Genomic DNA, 18,894 nt, shown 5'->3' on the forward strand with positions numbered 1-18,894 from the left:
ACCAGCATTTGTTGTTGGATGATTTCTTGATAATAGCCATGCTTTCTCAAATGACCAGTGATGTTAAAATTATTTCATACATTTATTTGCCATTTGTACTTCTTCATCTGAGAAATGTCTACTCATTTCAGATGCCCATTTTTGGATTGGGTCTTTAAATTTGGGGCGGGGGTCTGATTTTTTTTGAGTTCTTTATAGATTCTAGATATTAGTAGGTTGTCTCAGGAATGGCTGGCAAAAAATTTTTCCCACTCTGGTTTGTCTCTTCACTCTACTGGTAGTTTCTTTTGCTGTGCAAAAGCTTTTTAATGAGATGAGATCCCAGTTGTTAATTCTTTGTGATATTTCCTGTGTGGTTGGGATTTTGTTCATAAAATCTTTGCTTACACTTACGTAGAGTTCTACCTATTCTCTCTTCCAGCAGATTTAGTGTTTCTGTTTTAATATTTAGATCTTTGATCTACTTTGATTTTAATTTGGTACGTGGTGAGAGATATGGGTCTAGTTTTAGTCTTTGGCATGGGGAAAGCCAGTTTTTCCAGCACCATTTATTGAAGAGGCTATCTTTCTTCCAGTGAAAGTGTTTGGCTCCTTTGTCAAAGATAAGGTGGCTGAGTGTGTTTGGAATTGTTTCTGCATCTTCTAGTCTGTTCCAGTGATCCATGGATCAGTACAATACTGTTTTTATCACTGTACCTTTGTAGCATAATTTCAAGTCCCTTGCCTTTGTTGCCCAATGTATGGAGCTGAGGGTCTTCAGAGACTTATTGTATTCAGCTCCTGACCTCTAGTAACTCAGGCGATAAGGGGAGCAGCATGGAGAGCTCAGTGTTCCAGATAACTAACTGCAGCAGAGCTAGCTAACCTTGAGAATGTCCTACTTTCCACGTTCTCAACATCATAAAAAGAGCTTGTTCTTCCTGAAACCACCCTTGAATACTCCCCCTTGAAACTGTATAAAAAACATGCTGAGCAGGCACTGTGTTGCAGTTTCCCCATCAGAGGGCTGTGTTCCACCTGGCCCCAGCTTGCTCTTTACGTGTGTGTCTGTGTGTTTTTCTCTAACTTCTATCACCCCCACTCAGGTCTCAAGTTCACCCATGCTGATCGCATTAGCCCAGGATTGCTTTTGCTATTCTAGGTCTCTTCTGATTCCAAATGAATTTTAGGATTGTTTTCTCTAATTCTGTGAGTTATACTATTGGTATTTTGATAATGATTGCATTAAATCTGTATAACAATTTGGGAGTATGGCCATTTTCACTATATTCTTACCCAAGAACAAGGGATGTCTTTCCATTTTCTGATATCCTCTTCCATCTCCTTTTTCAGAGTACTGTAGTTTTCAATGTAAAGGTCTTTTATTTCCTTCATTAGGTTGATTCATAAGTATTCTTTTTTTAATGCTATTGTAAAAGGTGTTTCCCTAATTTTTCTCTCAGTGAGTTTGTTATTTGTGTTCAGGAATGCTACTGATTTTTGAGTGCTAGCTTTGTATACAGCTATGCTACTGAATTTAGTTATTAAATCTAGGAGTCTTTTGGTGAAATTTTTAGGATCTGCTATGTAGAGTATCATGTCATCTGCAAATAATGATAATTTAACTTCTTCCTTTCCTATCCTTATTCCTTTTATTTCTTTCTCTTGTGTGACTGCTCTGGTTAATGTTTCCAGAACTATATTGAATAAGAATGGTGACAGTAGACATCCTTCTCCTGTTCCTGATTTTAGAGTGAAAGTGTTCAGTTTTTGACCATTTGGTATTACGTTGGCTGTTGGTTTGTCATCAGATTGAGATAAAGTCCATCTATTCTCATTTTTGTAGGGTTTTTATTATGAATGTGTGCTGGACTTTGTCAAATGCCTTTTCTGCATCTATTGAGATGATCATGTGGTTTTGCCCTTGGCTCTGTTATTAGGGTGTAGTACATTTATTGATTTGCATATGTTGAACTGTCCCTGCATCCCTGGGATAAATCCTACTTAGTCATGTTATATAATCTTCTTGATGATTTGTTGCATTCTGTTTGCAGGTATCTTATTGAAGATTTTTGTGCCTGTGTTCATTAGGGAGACTGGCCTGTAGTTTTCTTTTTTGATTGGATCCTTCTCTGGTTTTGACATCAGGGTAATTCTTGCTTCCAGGAATGAGTTTGGGAGTATTGATTCTCTTTCAATTTCATTGGAATTTGAGGAGTAGTGGCATTACATTTTCTCTAAGTTTCTTATAGAATTCAGCAATAAATCCGTCAGGACCTGGGCTCTTCTTTGTTGGCAGGTTTTTAATTACATCATCAATTTCATTGACTGATATTGGGTTATTCAGAATCTTTGTATCTTCTTGATTCAGCTTTGGTAATTCATACATATTTAGGAATCTTTAAATTTCTATTTTTTCCATCTTATTAGATTATGGATTCTCATAGTAGATATTAATGATCTTCTGTTATTTGTTGAGAGTATCTGCTTTTCATTCCTAATTTCATGATTTGAGTCCTTTCTTTGATTCTTTCTTTCTTTTGATAAGATTGGCTATGGGTTTGTCAATTTTACTTAATATTTAAAAAAAACTCTTCGATACATTGATTCTTTGTATTGTTTTCTTAGTCTCGGTTGCATTAATTTCTGCTCTAATGTTTCTATTTCCTCCCTCATACAAGCTTTGGGTTTGACTTGCTCTTTTTTTTTCTAGCACCTTGAGATTCAACATTAGGTTATTTGAACTTGTGCTATTTTTCTGATGTGGGAATTTACTACTATAAATTTCCCTCATAGGACTGCTTACATTGCATGCCATAAGTTCCAGTATGTTGTATTGGTGTTACTGTTTAATTGTAGAAACTGTCAGACTAATTTCATCTGTGACCCATCAGTTGTTCTGGAGGGTGTTATTTAATTTCCATGCATTTATAAAGTTTTTGTGGTATCTTTTGCCATTGATTTCCAATTTTATTGCACTGTGGTCTCATGATATGCATAGGATAATTTGAATTTATTTGCATTTACTTAACCATGTTCTATGAGCTAGTATGTGGTCTATTTTGGAGAATATCTCATGTGCAGCTGAAAAGAATGTGTATTCTGATGTTGTGGGGTGGAATACTCTGTAGCCATCCACTAAGTCCATTTGTTCAAAAATTTGGTTCAGTTCTGATATTTCTGTGTTGATTTTTTGTCTAATTGATCTATTTGTGTCAGTGGTACATTGAGGTCTCCCATTACAATTATATTAGTGCTTATTTGATTTTCATGTCCATTAATATTTGTTTTATATAGTTTAGTACACTGGTATTTGGTATATGTATATTTATGATTGTTATCTCTTCCTCTTGGATTGTTATCTTTTTTTTTTTTTCCAGTACCGGGGATCAAGCTCAGGAACTTGCGCTTGCGAGGCAGGTGCCAGAACCACTGAACTAAATCCCCGGCCCTTGGATTGTTATCTTAACAAGGATGCAGTGACCTCCTTTACCTCTCTTGATCAGTCTTGGCTTGAAATTCACTTTGTCTGCAAATAGAATTACTACCCCCTTCTTTTTTTCCACTTTCTCGTCACATGGAGTATTGTTTTCCATCCTTTGACTTTCAGTCTATGAATTTCTTTTTGAGTTAAATGTTTTTTGTATTCAGCATATTGTTGGATCTTGTTTCTTGATCCATTCTGCTAGTCTGTTTCTTTTGATTGTCAATTGAGACCATTTACATTGATGGTTATAATTGATATGTATTGACTTATCCCTGTCATGTTATTTTCCTGTTGTTGATTCCCTTTGTTTCTCATTTGTTTAATTACTTGCCTTGCCTAGTGGATTCATTCTGTTGGGGTTCATGGAGTTTTAGTCTTTGTAATCTCTTTCTAGAATATTCTTCAGAACATTTTGGAGTGCTGGTTTGGTGGTCATAAATTTTTTCAGGTGCCTTTGTCATGGAAGTATCTTATTCCTCCATTCATTTTGGAAGATAGTTTTGTGGGGTATATCAATCTGGTTGGAGACTGTTTTCATTTTGGGCTTGAATACTTCACTCCAAGCTCTCCTTGACTTAAGAGTTTGTGTTGAGAAGTCTTCTGTAATTCTGATGGGCTTTCCTTTATAAGCGATTTGTTTCTTTTCTCTAACATTTTTTAAATTTCTGCTCTTGTGTTGAATTTCTACAATCCTGGCTATTATATGCCTTGGGTAGACTTTTTTTATCATGGCTAAATGGAGTTCTATATGCCTCACTTATCTGTATGCCAAGTTCTTTTTCCATGCTTTGCAAGTTTTCTGCTGTTACTTCTGTGAACAGGTTTTTTATGTTGTTTAAATTACCTTCTGTTTTTTCATTGACTTTGATGAATCTTATGTCATTCTTCTTTGCATCATATAGCGGCTGTTGGACAGAATTTTTTATGGTCCTTTGCTATTTTTTAAAGAAATCTTTCTTTTTCTGGTTGTTAACCACAATTCTGTTTTCTAGATCTGATATGCTGTGTTCACATTGGTTCATTCTGCTGGGAAAACTTTCAATAGAATTTTTAATCTTATGGATATCTCATTGAATCTGTTTCATGGATTCTATTTCTCTCCTATGTTGGGCATTCATGGTTTCTATTATTTTCCTAAGCTCCTCTTTTTTTTTATCTTTATCTTCTGTAGATTCACTAATCCTGCCCTTCATTATGGCCATCATCTCTGAAGTTATCTGAGAAATTATTTCTGATTTGATTTTTTTTTTCTAGAGCATCATTCATTTGCTTTGTTACTTCTGCTGTTACCACTTCCACTGTTACCAGGTGGGTGGATTTCAAATTGTTCCACTTCATTGACCCGTGGATTTGCCTCTAGTGATCTGGAAGTCTGTGTGGTTGCATCTTGCTTTTGCGTCTTCTCAATTTCTATTTTTTTCCAGTTTAATTCCTGCATTGATGCTTGTAAATTGTTTATGGTGGGTATCTTTATTGCTAGTATTGAGAACTCTTAGGAAATGACTACTTTTCAGAGATGTCTTCCAGATATAGCTGGCTTTTGGGTTTTGATTCTGTTGAAAGATCCTATCTCTTCAATTTACTGGGGATGAGAAGTTGCTGTCTATTTGGCCTAGCCCCTTTGACATTGGCCTATAGTATTGTTTATGATCCTCAGACAATCTCAGTCTTGGCATACAAGGAAGAACAACTGAACAATTATGACACCTTGACTAAAGTAGCACAATCAGTAATAACAATAGCATCAAACACACCCTAGAAAATGACAAACTGTGGTAATTATTAATTTACCACCTTTAACCATATGAACAGAATTTGTAATTATATAACCAAATCTAAAACATACCACAAAATTGCATATAGTAAATATCCCCTCAATATGGGAATTTTATCCTCAGGGAAGAAAAGGGGCAGAGGAAAAAATCGAAAAATAGAAGAGAAAGGGGTCAGAAGCAAGGCTGGAGGACAAAAACATATTATGCAAGCTTTGGGAACTGGTGAAGAAGACAGAAGGGAAAGAAAAAAGGAAGAAACAAAAACAAGAACAGAGTAAAACAAACAAAAAACAAAATAAAACTAGAAACAATGTGTGAGAACACATATAAAAACAAGATCAAGAAAAAGAGAAAAAATAGAAAATTAAAAATTTTAAATAAACATTTTTGAAAATTAAAAAGCAAAGAAAGGAGGAAAAGTAGGGGAGAATGTCCATTTCAGGGCATGTCTCTGCTGTCACTAGTTGACAGAAGAGGTAGACAGCCCAGATCCATGCTGACTGATCCCAGCAAGCCAGCAGTAGAATTATGGCAGTGGTAGATAATCCAAGCAAACCTGAGCCTTTAGTTCCACTTAAGTTCAGGCTGGTCCTGGTTTCTGGTTGTGAGGCTAGAACCATAGTTTTTCAGCCTGCAACACTCTGAGTGACTTTTGCCAGCTTGAACTTGGCTCCCTGTAGGCTTCCACTCAGCTCACTGCCAACTTGAACTCAGCACCCTGGTCTCCTGCCAACTGGAACTTGGTTTCACCTCTCCCTGACACTTGGAGCTGATAGATGGGGGCAACCCTGCAGCTATTCTGAGTTCTGACTCCCGTTGATCCTTTTCCAAAATGGCTACTGGTCAATCACCCACACCTGAGTGGCATCTGAACCCACATAGCTCACTAGCACTGAAGTCTGCAGCATCCACTGCTCCACTCCACTGATGCATTTCTCTGTAGAAGCCTCTGGGGTAGCCAGTAATCACTATGCCCCTGCAGGTTTCAGCCACCCCTCCCACATCAGAAGTGGGGGGTCAGGGAAAAAGCACTGCTCGCCATCTCCCTCCTCCATGTTGTAGTCCCTCTCCTTGCTCTTTTCATGGGCTCTAATTCTCACCAGATCCTTTCTGGGTTCCAGAGACCCACTTTCCTCCTCTTCCTCATGCTGCTATATTCCAGCGTCTATATTCCAAATACCGGAGAGGCTGTTTCTCTGTTGCTCACTATTCTGCCATCTTCCCAGAAGTCTCTTGAGACCGTAATGTTAAGTGAAATAAGGCAGACACAGAAATTTAAATATTACATGGTTTCTCTTATATAAGAAATCTGAAGCATAGGTAAATAAAAGGGTAAAATAGAGATGGTAAGAAACAAAAAGGCAGATTTGTTGTGAATAGAGAAAGGGATCAGAAAGAATAGGGAAGATGGATGGCAAGAGGAGGGATAAAGAGATTAACAATGCTTAAGATATGATATATCCATGTACCAATCCCCTAAAACAAATGTAATTATTATTTATCACAAATATACACTAGTAAAAAACAAAAAGGGCTGGTCATGTAGCTCAGTGCAAAGGCCTTGGGTTCAATCCCCAGAACTGAGAAAAAAAAAAAAAAAAAGAAAAGGAACAAAATTTAATTCAATTAGAATGAGGAAAGAAATCTCAATAAGATATGAATTTTTTTAAAGCTGACAAGTCTTACATCACACATGAAAGCCAGAAAAATAGCATAAACCTTTCAATTAATTAAATATCTTCATGCTTCTAGAGTATTCTGTTATTGAATAGCTCTGGCTCCTGTTCACTTCCAACCCTGTTTTCTTCCAACCCCACACCTATTACCACATGCCTAAGGACTTGGCCAGTGAGGGCAGCAACATTCTTGATGTCATTTCTTCAGCCAAATAGCTAGCAGTACCCACTCAGGAGAGTCTGAACCACACTCAAACTAAACACTTCCTGGTCCTAGTTCCCCCTTAGCCAGATTCCAGAATACCCACAAGTGTGACACAGCCAACCCAAGTAGAAATGTGAAGAAGGGGATGTTGGATTGGAAAGAGGTAGTGGTCTAATTACTTGCGTTAAAAACATATACTGCTTTATAAAACATATCGGCACACAAATGCACTGTTGGGGCCCTGATAGGGCCATGTAAAGGGCCCTAGAGCTTCAGTTCCATCACTTTTGCAATAGCTGTCTCTGATCCAAAGTTTGTCACCTAATAGTTCCACTTTCTTACCTTCTAACAACTTATAAATAAATTGTGAATGCATACAATACATGAGTCATTTTTACAAGAGAAAAATGCAGAGTAAAACATTATCAATAAGGCAAGCATGTCTTCATTTTTATTTTCCATTCTCTCTCTCTCTCTCTCTCCTCTCTCTCTCTCTCCATCCTCCCTTTCTCTCTCTGTCTCTTAACACTCATTCCCTTTGCTTATTCCACACCTTCCACCTGGCCTCATCTCCACTGTTTAAATACAGCAGGAACACCCCGCCACTGGGCCTCTCCTCTAGATCTTCCTTCTACCTGTTCACTATTATCCTAGATATCTGCTTGGCTTTCTGTCCTCCTAGTTTTTGCTTAGATGTGACCTACTAATCACCTTATAATTGACACTCCCCTCCCAACCTCTTCCAGCATTCATGAGACCTCTTACTGTATTCTACACTTTCTCTTTATTATACCAATTAGTGTTTAACATGCTATATAATGTATTTAGTTATTGTATGTATTGCTTACTCTAATGTCAGTTCAAGGATCTTTGCTCTTTAATTCACTGACATATTCTAACTGCCTCACGTAGTACCTGTCATACATTTCTCAATATTAGGCTTTAAACATTCTTAGACTCAAATTAGTGGTCATATCCCCTGAAGAAATTTTCCTAGTATTTCCTCTATCCCCTAGGACAGAGCCTTGTGCTTATCTTTATTATAGTAACCAAGATTTCATATTGAGATAATTTGTTTTTGTATCTGTCCCACATTCGTGCATTAAATCTTTTAGCATAAAATCATATCCTGTTTATGTTATACCTCTAGGCATTTGTACAATGCTTATTGAACTAAATTGAACAGACAAGAAACATAAACCCAGAGAAGAGACATGATTTATCACCAATTCATTGGGAAATCTATTGGTATGAAGGTAAGAAAGAGAGTAAGAGTCAACTCAATGTCTTTTGTCTATATTGTCTGAGGCTAGAACTAGATAATTATAAGCAACATCCCCTGGCCCCCACACCTGCTTCTCAAGCTCCAATTTTCACTGAATTCTTGATCAGAGGACAAGAACCTGTGATGAAGCCCACAATCCCCACCCCTACCGCGGGCAGAAATCTCTTCCTTCTTCCTAGGCCACTGGGTGACACTACTCTCTCCAGGGCAGGTTTCACCCTGACTTTCATTGACAGGTCATTCAGAATCTGAGACGATCACCAGGGCCTCCGGCAGCAACGTGACTCTGCAAAGCTCCAAGAAACTGCTCGATAACTTCACACATGGCACCTGGTTTTACACTACCAACCAGAAGATTGTGGAATGGGACCCAAAAGAAGTTAACTACTTCAACACTAAATTTAAACACAGGATCAGACTTGATAATCAAAGTGGTGCATTACATATCTATAACATCCAGAAATCGGACAGCAGTACTTACATCTTGAGAGTATCAGAGGAGGACGAAGATGAACGCGAGGTCAAGATAATCTTGAAGGTGTTTGGTGAGTTAGGAAAATGAAATGGCAAGTCCAGGGCCCTGGGTGGACCACTTCCTGGGACTCCTGGGGACACTGTCTGGGAGAAGGGGCAGAAGTCTCAGACAGGCTTAATTCATTTCCCCCAAGGCCCTTTCTCCTTAAGAGTGAGCTTGGGCCAGCAAACCCCCCAAAGCTGTTTTCTTTCTACCTCCTTCATGCTGTCCTATAATGAACCCATATCAGTTCTGAACTTATATGAATTATATTTCTGATCTTGGACCTCAGACTTGTGGGAAAAGGTATAAAAAATTAAGGTTGAGGCAGGAGATATTATGGAGAGTCTTTTTAACCTATCAGAATGAGAGTGACAAAAACTTCCACATATAGCTCCAGCCTAACCAGTGTATAAGGAATAAAGACTAAGACATTCTGCTTGGAGTCAGACAGGCCTGGACTCATAGCTCCAGTTAGGTGAAGTAAGCCAGGTAAAGAAAGACAATTATAATATGTTCTCACTCATTTTTGGAAGCTAAAAATGTTGATCTCATAGTAGAGAGGATAGTGGTTACTAAAAGTTAGGGAGGGCAGGAGAAGGCCGAAAGGTTGGATAACGAGTACAAAATACAGTTACATAGGAAAAATTAGTTCTAGTATTCTATAGTACAATAGAATGATGGTCTACAATTCTCTCTTTCTCTCTTTCTCTGATTCTCCCCGTCTCCCTATGTCCTCTCCTTCTCTCTCTCCCTCTCTCATTCTTTGTAGTGATAGGTATTAAACCCAAAGAAAGCCACTCACTGAGCTATATCCCTGGCCCTTTTTATTTTATTTTGACACAGGGTCTCACTAAGTCACCCAGGCTGACCTAGAACTTCCGATACTCCTGCCTCAGCCTCTTGAGTAGCTGGAATTATAGGCATGTGCCACCACACCTAGCTTATTTATTATATATTTCACAGTAACTAGAAAAGAGTTGAAAGGTTCCCGACATAGAAGTGACAAATACACCAGGTATGCTACCTGTGATTCCAGTACTCTGAGAGGCTGAGATAGGAAGATCCCAACTTTGACCCCAACCTTGGATAACCTAGCAGCTTAGTGAGACCTTGTCTCTAGATTTAAAAGAGTTGGAGATGTAGGAATGTTGGGAATGTATAAAGTTTCCTGGGTTCAATTCTCAGTACTGCAAATTTACTAATTAAATGTTTGAGGAGATAAATGCTAATTATCCTGATTTGATCCTTGCCAATTGCACACATGTATCAAATTATCATACCATACCCTTAAATATGTAAAATTATTGTCTATTAAAACTTAAAACCAAAAGCAACAAAAAACCTCTGGTCAGTCATCCACTTGTTTTGTGATTTTGGAGAACTATCTTAATATCTCTATGTCCATATTAGGTAAAGCTCTTTTGACAGCAAATATCAGAAACCAATCTGCTGTATTTTTACTCAGTAAGGACAAGTTATTTTTAAGAAACAAAGAGCAACTGCAAAAGCAGAGCAGAAAAAGCAGAGCGAAAGCAGTGCATTAGAATCAAGAAGAAATAAATGGGAAAAATACCAGGATCAGCTGAGAGTCCCCAGGCTCAGTAATCTGTGGACAGTGGCTACAGATTCCTGTTATTTATACCATTTATTTCTCAAAGTTTAGACTTTTATAACCTCGAGTTTAAATTCTCAGAGAAATTTGATGAAAGAAAAACCAATTTATCCAACTTGGTTCAGGCTTGTGTATCTGATCTAAACCTTTATGGCCAAAAGGATCAAGTAACACTATGGAAATGAGGCTCCTGGAAAAGCTTCCATGGGGTTGGGTTGGGCAGTGATTGCAGAAAGGGAACCAGGCTGATAGCTTTTCACTCAGACCCTTGAGTTCCTCTTCACATTGTGAAGGTAATCATAACCTCCTTTCAAGGTGTTATGAGCATCAAAGCGGATAATCAAAGTGGAGAAAACACTTTAAGCATGCTAACCCAGTGCAGATGAAGGGTGTTGAATACATTCAGGTCCTGCCAGCTAGGTGGTCCCTGGTGTAAGAAGCCAGTGTTTCCTCACTCACTGCCTCCATATTATATGGCCTGGAAATACAGGTGGTCTTGGGAAGAGGAAAGCTTTTTGCAGTGTTATTCTCTGCAAGACCAAAATCAGAGAAAGCAATCAAAATTAAAAGACCCTATTTGTATCCCATTTACCAACATCTGTAATTTCTGTGGTGTAAATACTTCCACCACAGTTGATTCCAAGTCACTAAAGTTTTTCACAATCAGCTTGCAACATTTCTGAATATCTCAAAATTCACAAGCTGGCTCAACTCCAGCATACCCTACCTAAGGGTAAGACCCCCAGGATGTGATCAGTAGGAGAATAATGTTTCAGTCCAGCCCGGACATTTGTGATTGTTCAAATGGGGCATCTTGGAGCCCAGACCACCCTAGCTGGTTCAATGAATACCATCAACAAAGCTGTGCTGGTCATGGAGGGAAATGTAGAAGGAGTATAAGATATGAGGATGAAACACAGGTAATTGTGAAAACAAAAACAGTATACAGATTGCTCACTTAAAGGATGTAGAGGCTGGGTGTGGTGGTCCACGCCTGTAACTTCATCTGCTAGGGAGGGTGAGGTAGAAAGACTGAAAATTCAAGGCCAACATGAGCAATTTAGTTCAACTCTGCTTCAAAATAAAAACTGAAAATGCCTGGGCCTGTAATTTAGTGGTAGAACACACTACTAAGTTCACTAGGTTCAATCCCTAGTACTAGAAGAAAACAAACAGCACGTGGGCGATCAGTCCAGCAGTCTGAGACGTCTTGAGTAAGCAATGGAACTTGAGTTCTGGGGGCCATATGGGAAGCCCCTGCGCAGTCTCCCAACACATACAATCCAGAAACAAGCTGTGATCTGGTCAATTCTCTGCCACATTTTAATCCAACAAGGTCTGAGCTGCACTGATTCGTCAGGTCTTTTGTCACTGACTAGAATGAAAAGATCTCAGAGGATTTTAGGCAAACCAGACCTAGGTGAGGAAGGATCAGATGCTGGGATTTCCTCTCTTCACATCTGGCATCAAGACAATGGTAGTAATGATAACGTGATTTCTATCACAGATGCAATACTTACACCCTACCAAAAGCATTTCTCCAAGGACAATGTCATTTTGTCTTACTAAATTGTACCATGAGGGGGTTTTGGACATGAGTTTGGGGAAGTTAACTACAGTGTTTAATGCCACTTCACTGGAGCCAAACCCAGGGCAGAAGCTGGTCATACTCCAAAGCTAGTGTTTTGTCCTTCTTGCCTCATAACTTCATCATCCATCTGTCTACCCATCCATCTATCCATCAGCTATTTGTGGAATATCTGCTGTGTGGCAGACACTGCACTAGACATTGAGATAGCAAGGTTAACAATCACCACTGACATGTGTTGGGGTTTCAGGAGGTTCTTATCTGTAACTCTGCCAGAGTCTAGGAGGATGGCATTTCCCTGCTGTGGCTGTGCAAAGGACTTTGCCAGGTGCAGGCTGGTACCTCTTGCCTTGGGGCTCCAAGTCTGAGCTTGAGAATTCTTGAGGAGCAGACTGGCCACAAGGTGCCAGCTATGGACCATTCTTAGAGAAGAAATCCTGGATAGCTCAGATAGTTGAGATGCCAAGTGTGACCCCAGCTGATCTCCTAGCAGTATGACGTGCTTTCTGGTCAACAGCACCTCATTTTGTTCCTGGTTGCAAGTAATGGACTCTGGCTCCCTCTTGTGGATGTAGCTTAGCACCACCTCCATAGAGGAGTTCTTGGCCCGGGAAGCCTCCCAAGGTCAAAGCTGCTCACTGGCTCCCTCTATAGGAGCTTCTTCTCCACAACAATGCCTCCCATAGTTCTCCCTGGTTCTCTTTGTACTTTGTTGGTTAAATGCCTCATAAATCATAAGTCCATTGCCTCATTTTATAACACCTTTCTTTCTTTCAGATCCTGTACCCGAGTTTGTGATACAAATTGAGACAACCAAGGAAGTGGGTGACAACTGTTATATGAATCTATCCTGTAGAATACCAGACCCATCTGTTGACTACACTTGGTATGGAGACTCAGGCTCCTTTCCAAAGGAACTCCACAGAAGTGTGCTTGAAGTCACCCTTACACCACAGAACCAGTCCAAGTTTTACACCTGTCAAATCAGCAATCCTGTGAGCAGCAAGAACGACACAATCTACTTCCTTCCACCCTGTACTCTGGGTAAGAAATAACCCCCAGGGGCTGAAGTGACCTTGGCCTCTGGCTTTCTTTTGATTTAAGAAAGTTGTGGGATGCTACTCAGCCTTCTGGCACAGAATGTGGTGGAGAATCCCAAAGGCATCTGGGTGCTTGGGAGACCTGGGTCCTATGACTGGCTCTGCCACCTCTCAGCCAGCTTTCCTCACCCTTGCAGAGCTCCATGTCCTCATCAGCAAAAGGGGCCAGGCATAGGCGCTCTGACGCTCCCTTCCCTCCCCCACTCTCACAATGCACTGTCCTAGAATCTGAGGCCTGGGAGCTATAGGACAGACTGAGACATCCAGGTGAGCAGCGAGGCCACAGGGCACATGGAGAGCAGTCCAGCCATGCTGAGAAGACACCTGGAGGGGTTTCTGGTGGACACCCCGAAGCAGTGAGGAAAGAGGGAGAAGTAGATGAGTGTGAGAGAGGCCAGTGAACAGGGGTGAGAGCTTTATCTTCAGGTGGAGATGGCTAGGTTTGAACTCTGTGGTAAAGGTAGAAAGCCAACTCTGGGTTTCGTGTTTTGATTCCTGTCTGTCTCCTGGGAGGATCTACTCACCAGACCATCATGCCTGGCTCCAGCACAGCCACACAGGTGCTATCGCAGGGCAGCTAGGATCATGGGTTTTAGAGTCAATCACATCCGGGGTCAATCCGGGTATTGTCACTTACATGCTAACCAAGTTACTCAGCTTCTCTAACCCACGTTAAATAAAAGACAAAATACTGGTTCTTATCTCATGGTTTATAAAGAATAAGTAACACAATACATGTGACCTACCTGACGCCGTGCCTGACAAGTCCTCAACGAAAAGTGGCTAAATCAGTCTCAGTCCCTTCAACTCTGGAGACTTCTGGACTTGGTGGGACCCCTTATACATTTGGATCACAATCTCTGCACTTCAGACTCATGCTCTCCACACCGCTGAAGTGGCATCCCTGAGCCCTGGCCCACACATTCTTCCACAAGCACTCAGAGCCGTTGTGCTTGTGTTTACTTCTGGTCTTGTCTGTCCTGTCCAGCCACAGGGATCCAGGTTCCTGGGACACTGTTGTTTCATAGTCTTCCAGGGTTCAGTCTTCCCTTTCACCTGTGCTGATTTCTTTTCTTTCCTTTCTTCCTTTTGTGGTACTGATTAAATGTAGGGCCTTCACACTGAGCTATATCCCCAATTCTTTTTTAAATTTTTTCTTTTGAGGTAAGGTTTCTCTAAGCTGCTGAATTGCTCAGGATCAAGCTTGGAATCTCTTCCCTCACCCTCCCAGAAAACTCCCAGAGTAGTGGGATTATAGGCTTGTGCCACCACTTCAGCCTCACCTGGGCTGATTTCTTTATCTGTTTCCACAAGTGAGCTATAGGATCCATATGCTCTTCTTTCTTTTTTCCAACTGTTATGGTTTATATTAGATGACCCTGAAGGCTTCAGTGGGTGCATGGGTGGAGCTTTTGGAAGGTGATTGAATCATGAGGTGATACAGCTGACTTGCTGTTAGGAGATGGGGTCTGGTCAGAAGAGGTGGGTCACTGAGGACATGACCTGGAAGTGTATATATCTCCTTCTGGGTTTTTTGCTTAGTTCTCTGCTTCCTGGCTGCCATGATGTGAACATCTTTCTTCCATTGGTCCCTTCTGCCATACTTTCCTGCCTTGGAGCCAGCCAACTATACACTAAAACTGTGAGCCAAAATAAACTTCTCCTTCTTTAAATTGTGGGTATCTGGTACTGGGTCTCGATGACAAGAAAGTTACTAAGATACCAACTAGCTGGTCATGTCTTTCTAGCCTCTCCTAGTATGCCCTGCTCTTCTGCTACCAGAAACCCAGTGTGACAGGTTGATGTATTGATTTGGCTAAGCAATTATGGCACTGCTATCATATTTGTACCACATTATGAGATCCAGAAAAAGGAAGAAGCACAATCCTGTCCCTTATAAAATCGGGGTGACTGCTCATCTGCAGAGAGTATAAAAGCCATAACACACCCATTTGGGGGAAGGGGTAAGTCAGTCTTGTCGCTTTTAGCCACCAAAATTATCCTAGAAAACATCCCTCATCTCCCTTTCTCTGTTACATCACTGGTCTCTTTTTATGATTTCTCCTCTTTTTTTTTCTTCTCTTCTTTTCTATCTTTTTTTCCCTTTTCTTCTCTCCCATCTCTCTTTTTCTTTCCTAATTTGCCTCACAGTTGGTACAGATAGTTAGTGGGATGGAGAAACGAGAAAAGGATATGGCCCTTCCATCATTAAAGTCAGCTGTGCATAGCATTATGAGGTCATCTCTCTGTACCTGACACTGTCCTCCCTCATTGCTATCCCATGTATGGGACTGATTCTTTCTAGGCCTGTAGAAATGTCAAGGTAACTTTCAAACACAAAACTTGGATAAGCCAGTGATTTTTAAGAGATTTCTGCACCCTTTATATCGGAGAAGTTCAGCCTTGCAAAAAAGAAAACACTGGGATTGGATTCAGGAAGGAAATTCCTCTCCTTGCTTTATAAGTTCCCAAGCCAATGTCCAGGACTCCTTCCCCTTCTGAACACACGAATAAAGACATTTAAGTCCTGGGGCTTTTCTTGTCTTTCAGCCCGATCCTCTGGAGTAACCTGTATTGTAATTTGGCTAGTGATCTTGGTACCCACCATTCCTGTCCTGCTACTCACCTGAAATGATTCCTCCAACTCAAGAAGGAAACTTCCAGGCCAGACAATCTTTCCTTCACCAGCAACCATGACCTTAGCCAGGACAGAAGCTCCAGCTATGTGGGATGAGACAAAGTATATTATTGAAGCTTTTCAATTAACTTTTGACAACTCATTATATAACCCTGTGCCACAAAAACTTACTGATAACTTGACTGCATTAAGAGACTCTTGGAGAGGTGATTGGACCATGGGGACCTTATATTCAGCGGTAGACCAACCCCTGATATTCATGGCTGAGTGTACTGTTAGAAATTGGGGCCCAGTTGGAGGTGGGCCATTGGGGGCGTGCCTGGTGCTCTTCCCCTATGCACTGATTCCTGGCTGCTACGAAGTGACAAGTTTTGCTCCACTCTGCTCCTTTGCCATGAAATTTCTGCCTGGGAGCCAGCCAATCAGGCAGTGAAACCTCAAAAAGTACGAACTCGAATAAACTTCTCCTCCTTTAAGTTGTATGTGTCAGGTATTTTGTTCCAATGACAAGAAAGCTGTCCAATATAATCCCATGGTTGTTTTTCAACACGCACCACAGATAGACACACATGCATTCTTTCCACCAAAAAAATGTGTCCACGTTGTGCTAATATGTTCACTTTTTAAATTTTTTTATTTATTTACTTCTCATGGTGCTGGTGATCAAACCCAGGGTCTCATGTATGCTAGGCAAAGGTTCTACTGTTGAATTACAATTGTCTTCTTACTAGTTAAACATCGATGTGATCATCAAAGTGGATTCCTGAGTCATACCAAATCTGTCAAACAGTACCCATCAGCCTGGACAGACTAGAACATGGGTAAGAGCCTGGGATTATAGGCTCTGTGTGTCACCACATCTGAGGAATTAAATTGTGCTCCCTCTGACCTTTGGTCCAACACCAATGTCAAACCTGAGATTCCAGCTCTCCCCAAACCCTCTCCTATCCCAAGTTCTGGCCTCCTTGTCACTGGTCTGAGCCATTGTTTGGAAAGCAGCTTCCTGTCTGAATTGCATATGCATAATAAGAAAGTTTGGATTTTGCCTGATACCAGAAGGTGGCCAAGGCTCCCTACGACACACAATCCCTTACCCTAGCCTGCAGTCCCATCCCAATGTCAGTTCTCATCAGCCTGTAGCCTTCAATTGGACTGTCTCAGCCTCATTTTTAGAAATTGTTCCTGTTCCTTTCCTCTCACTTTTCTTTGTAGAAGAGTAGGTTCTATTGAGAAACACACATAGGCATGCACGCACGCACACATGCACACATGCAGACATACATTCCTGGCATTACATATTAGTTCTAGTACCTTGGAAGCCTCAAGTAAATCTCACTTTAGGTGGCCCAGGTCACAGGCACCAACTCTTCCCTGCCTCTCCTGTCTCTCAAGGGAGCACCAGATATATAGTTTTTGAGGCTCAATACAAAATGAAAATGTGGACCCTTTGTTCAAAACACAGGTGAAAACTACCATTAAAGGTGTTGCTGGATGTGGTGGTGCATGACTGTAAGCTCAGTTTGACTGTAATCTCAGCAGTCTGGGGGGCTGAGGCTGAAGGATCTCAAATTCAAGCCCAGTCTGGGCAACTTAACCACTTAACAAGACCCTATCTCAAAATAAAAAATAAAAAAGGGCAGGGCAAGTGTGAAGCCCCTGGGTTCAAACCCTAGTATCCTCCACATGCACACATACACACACACACACACACACACAAACACACTTAGTAAAACTTAAAGCTTTTCCCTTTTTTCACAGTTTCTCTTTCTACTTGAGATGGTATATTTTATTTGCCCTTTGATATTGCTGTCAAAATAAATTAATTAATTAAAAATTATTCCCATGAATTGTACTGTCTGTATTGTACAATGATAATTTATAACACAAATTCAAGAATGTTTAATTTGCATGTGGAATCATTGAAATCACTCAATTTATATTTTGCAGCTCATGCATACATTTATATTTTGGTCTCACCAGAACAGTATAAACACTGCAAAACCTAATTTAACATTTCGTGTTGCTTCTGGTTGCACACGCACACCCCCCCCCAACCTATGAAAGCCAGTTTCTGGTGTAATAGGCTTGCTTTGCACTCACATGAGGGCTCATTGAGCTCTCACACATTGAGTGTCCACTGGGATGCAGCGTGTAAGGGGTACAGGGAATGCTAGGCTATGCTAATGGCATGACAAAAGAACAGAAGTGGACACACATTTTTATGTATCTCCTCCTCTTACATACATCCTCCATTGTCCTAATGCATTTCAATTTAGAAGCGTGATTTGAAAGATAAAATTACTTAGCATTTCCAGATTGGAACAGAAGAGCTCTAACTCTTAGCAGGGCTGGATTTGCCTCCAGGACATTTAATACCTGTGCCAAGACAACTCCCATCTTTAGAAGCTACAGTGCAAGGGCCATGCCTGATTCTCCCATGTTTTCAGCCCTTTATGGGGCTAAAAACTTAGTAGGTTGGGTTTAGGGGAGAGTTTGAGGTCCTAGATTTCATCCTCAGTACTGGAAAAAAAAACTTAATGGGTTAGTGGTTCACTTTTCAACAAACTCAAGCCATCTGTCTTTATTCAGAGAAGATAGTCCAGCTCTGGTCCAGCAGCCCCACTGAATGGCAGTCTCAGGGCAAATTGCTTCAACTGTCCCTCCAAAGGCTCTGTCAATCTCTGCAGCACTGCCCTCTGCTGGTTCCCCTTTGCGAGTGTGTAAATTTAAACCTTTGGGGTTCTCAAACTAACTTAACAGACAAAATGCAGACTCTGGATCAGTAGGTCTGGGGTGGAGTCTGAAATTCTGCATTTCTAATAGGATCCCAGAAGATGCTGCAGTTGCTGTCTGTGACCCACTTTTTGAGCAGCAAAGCACAAGATGACTCCGAGCTTCCTTGCTGACCTTTAGCTCTATGGTTTAAACTTCTTCAAAAGATTTGGTTCTCTCTCCTCTACTTTCTGCTCTGCTCTGTGCCTGGCTACCACATTCCTTCTCTTCTCAAGTTAAAGTTTCCACTGGTCTCTCCC

General features: G+C 40.7%; 1 protein-coding gene across 2 annotated transcripts in view; it reads left to right on the forward strand.

Moving 5' to 3' along the window:
* Cd48 (CD48 molecule) overlaps window positions 1-16,338 on the forward strand; it is a 35,034-nt gene extending 18,696 nt beyond the window's left edge. For both annotated transcript variants that reach the window (XM_021239834.2, XM_087190930.1), the window contains exons 3-5: window positions 8,644-8,952; window positions 12,902-13,168; window positions 15,775-16,338. In XM_021239834.2, the coding sequence (XP_021095493.1) occupies window positions 8,644-8,952; window positions 12,902-13,168; window positions 15,775-15,854 (656 nt within the window). In that variant the 3' untranslated portion in view covers window positions 15,855-16,338. The remainder of the gene's footprint in view (window positions 1-8,643; window positions 8,953-12,901; window positions 13,169-15,774) is intronic.
* Window positions 16,339-18,894: the final 2,556 nt, after the last annotated feature.

Source organism: Heterocephalus glaber, unplaced genomic scaffold (genome assembly GCF_053883595.1).
Source record: "Heterocephalus glaber isolate CG9 unplaced genomic scaffold, H.glaber_assembly_v1.0 deba00001561, whole genome shotgun sequence".
In the NCBI taxonomy this organism is placed as follows: Eukaryota; Metazoa; Chordata; class Mammalia; order Rodentia; family Bathyergidae; genus Heterocephalus; species Heterocephalus glaber.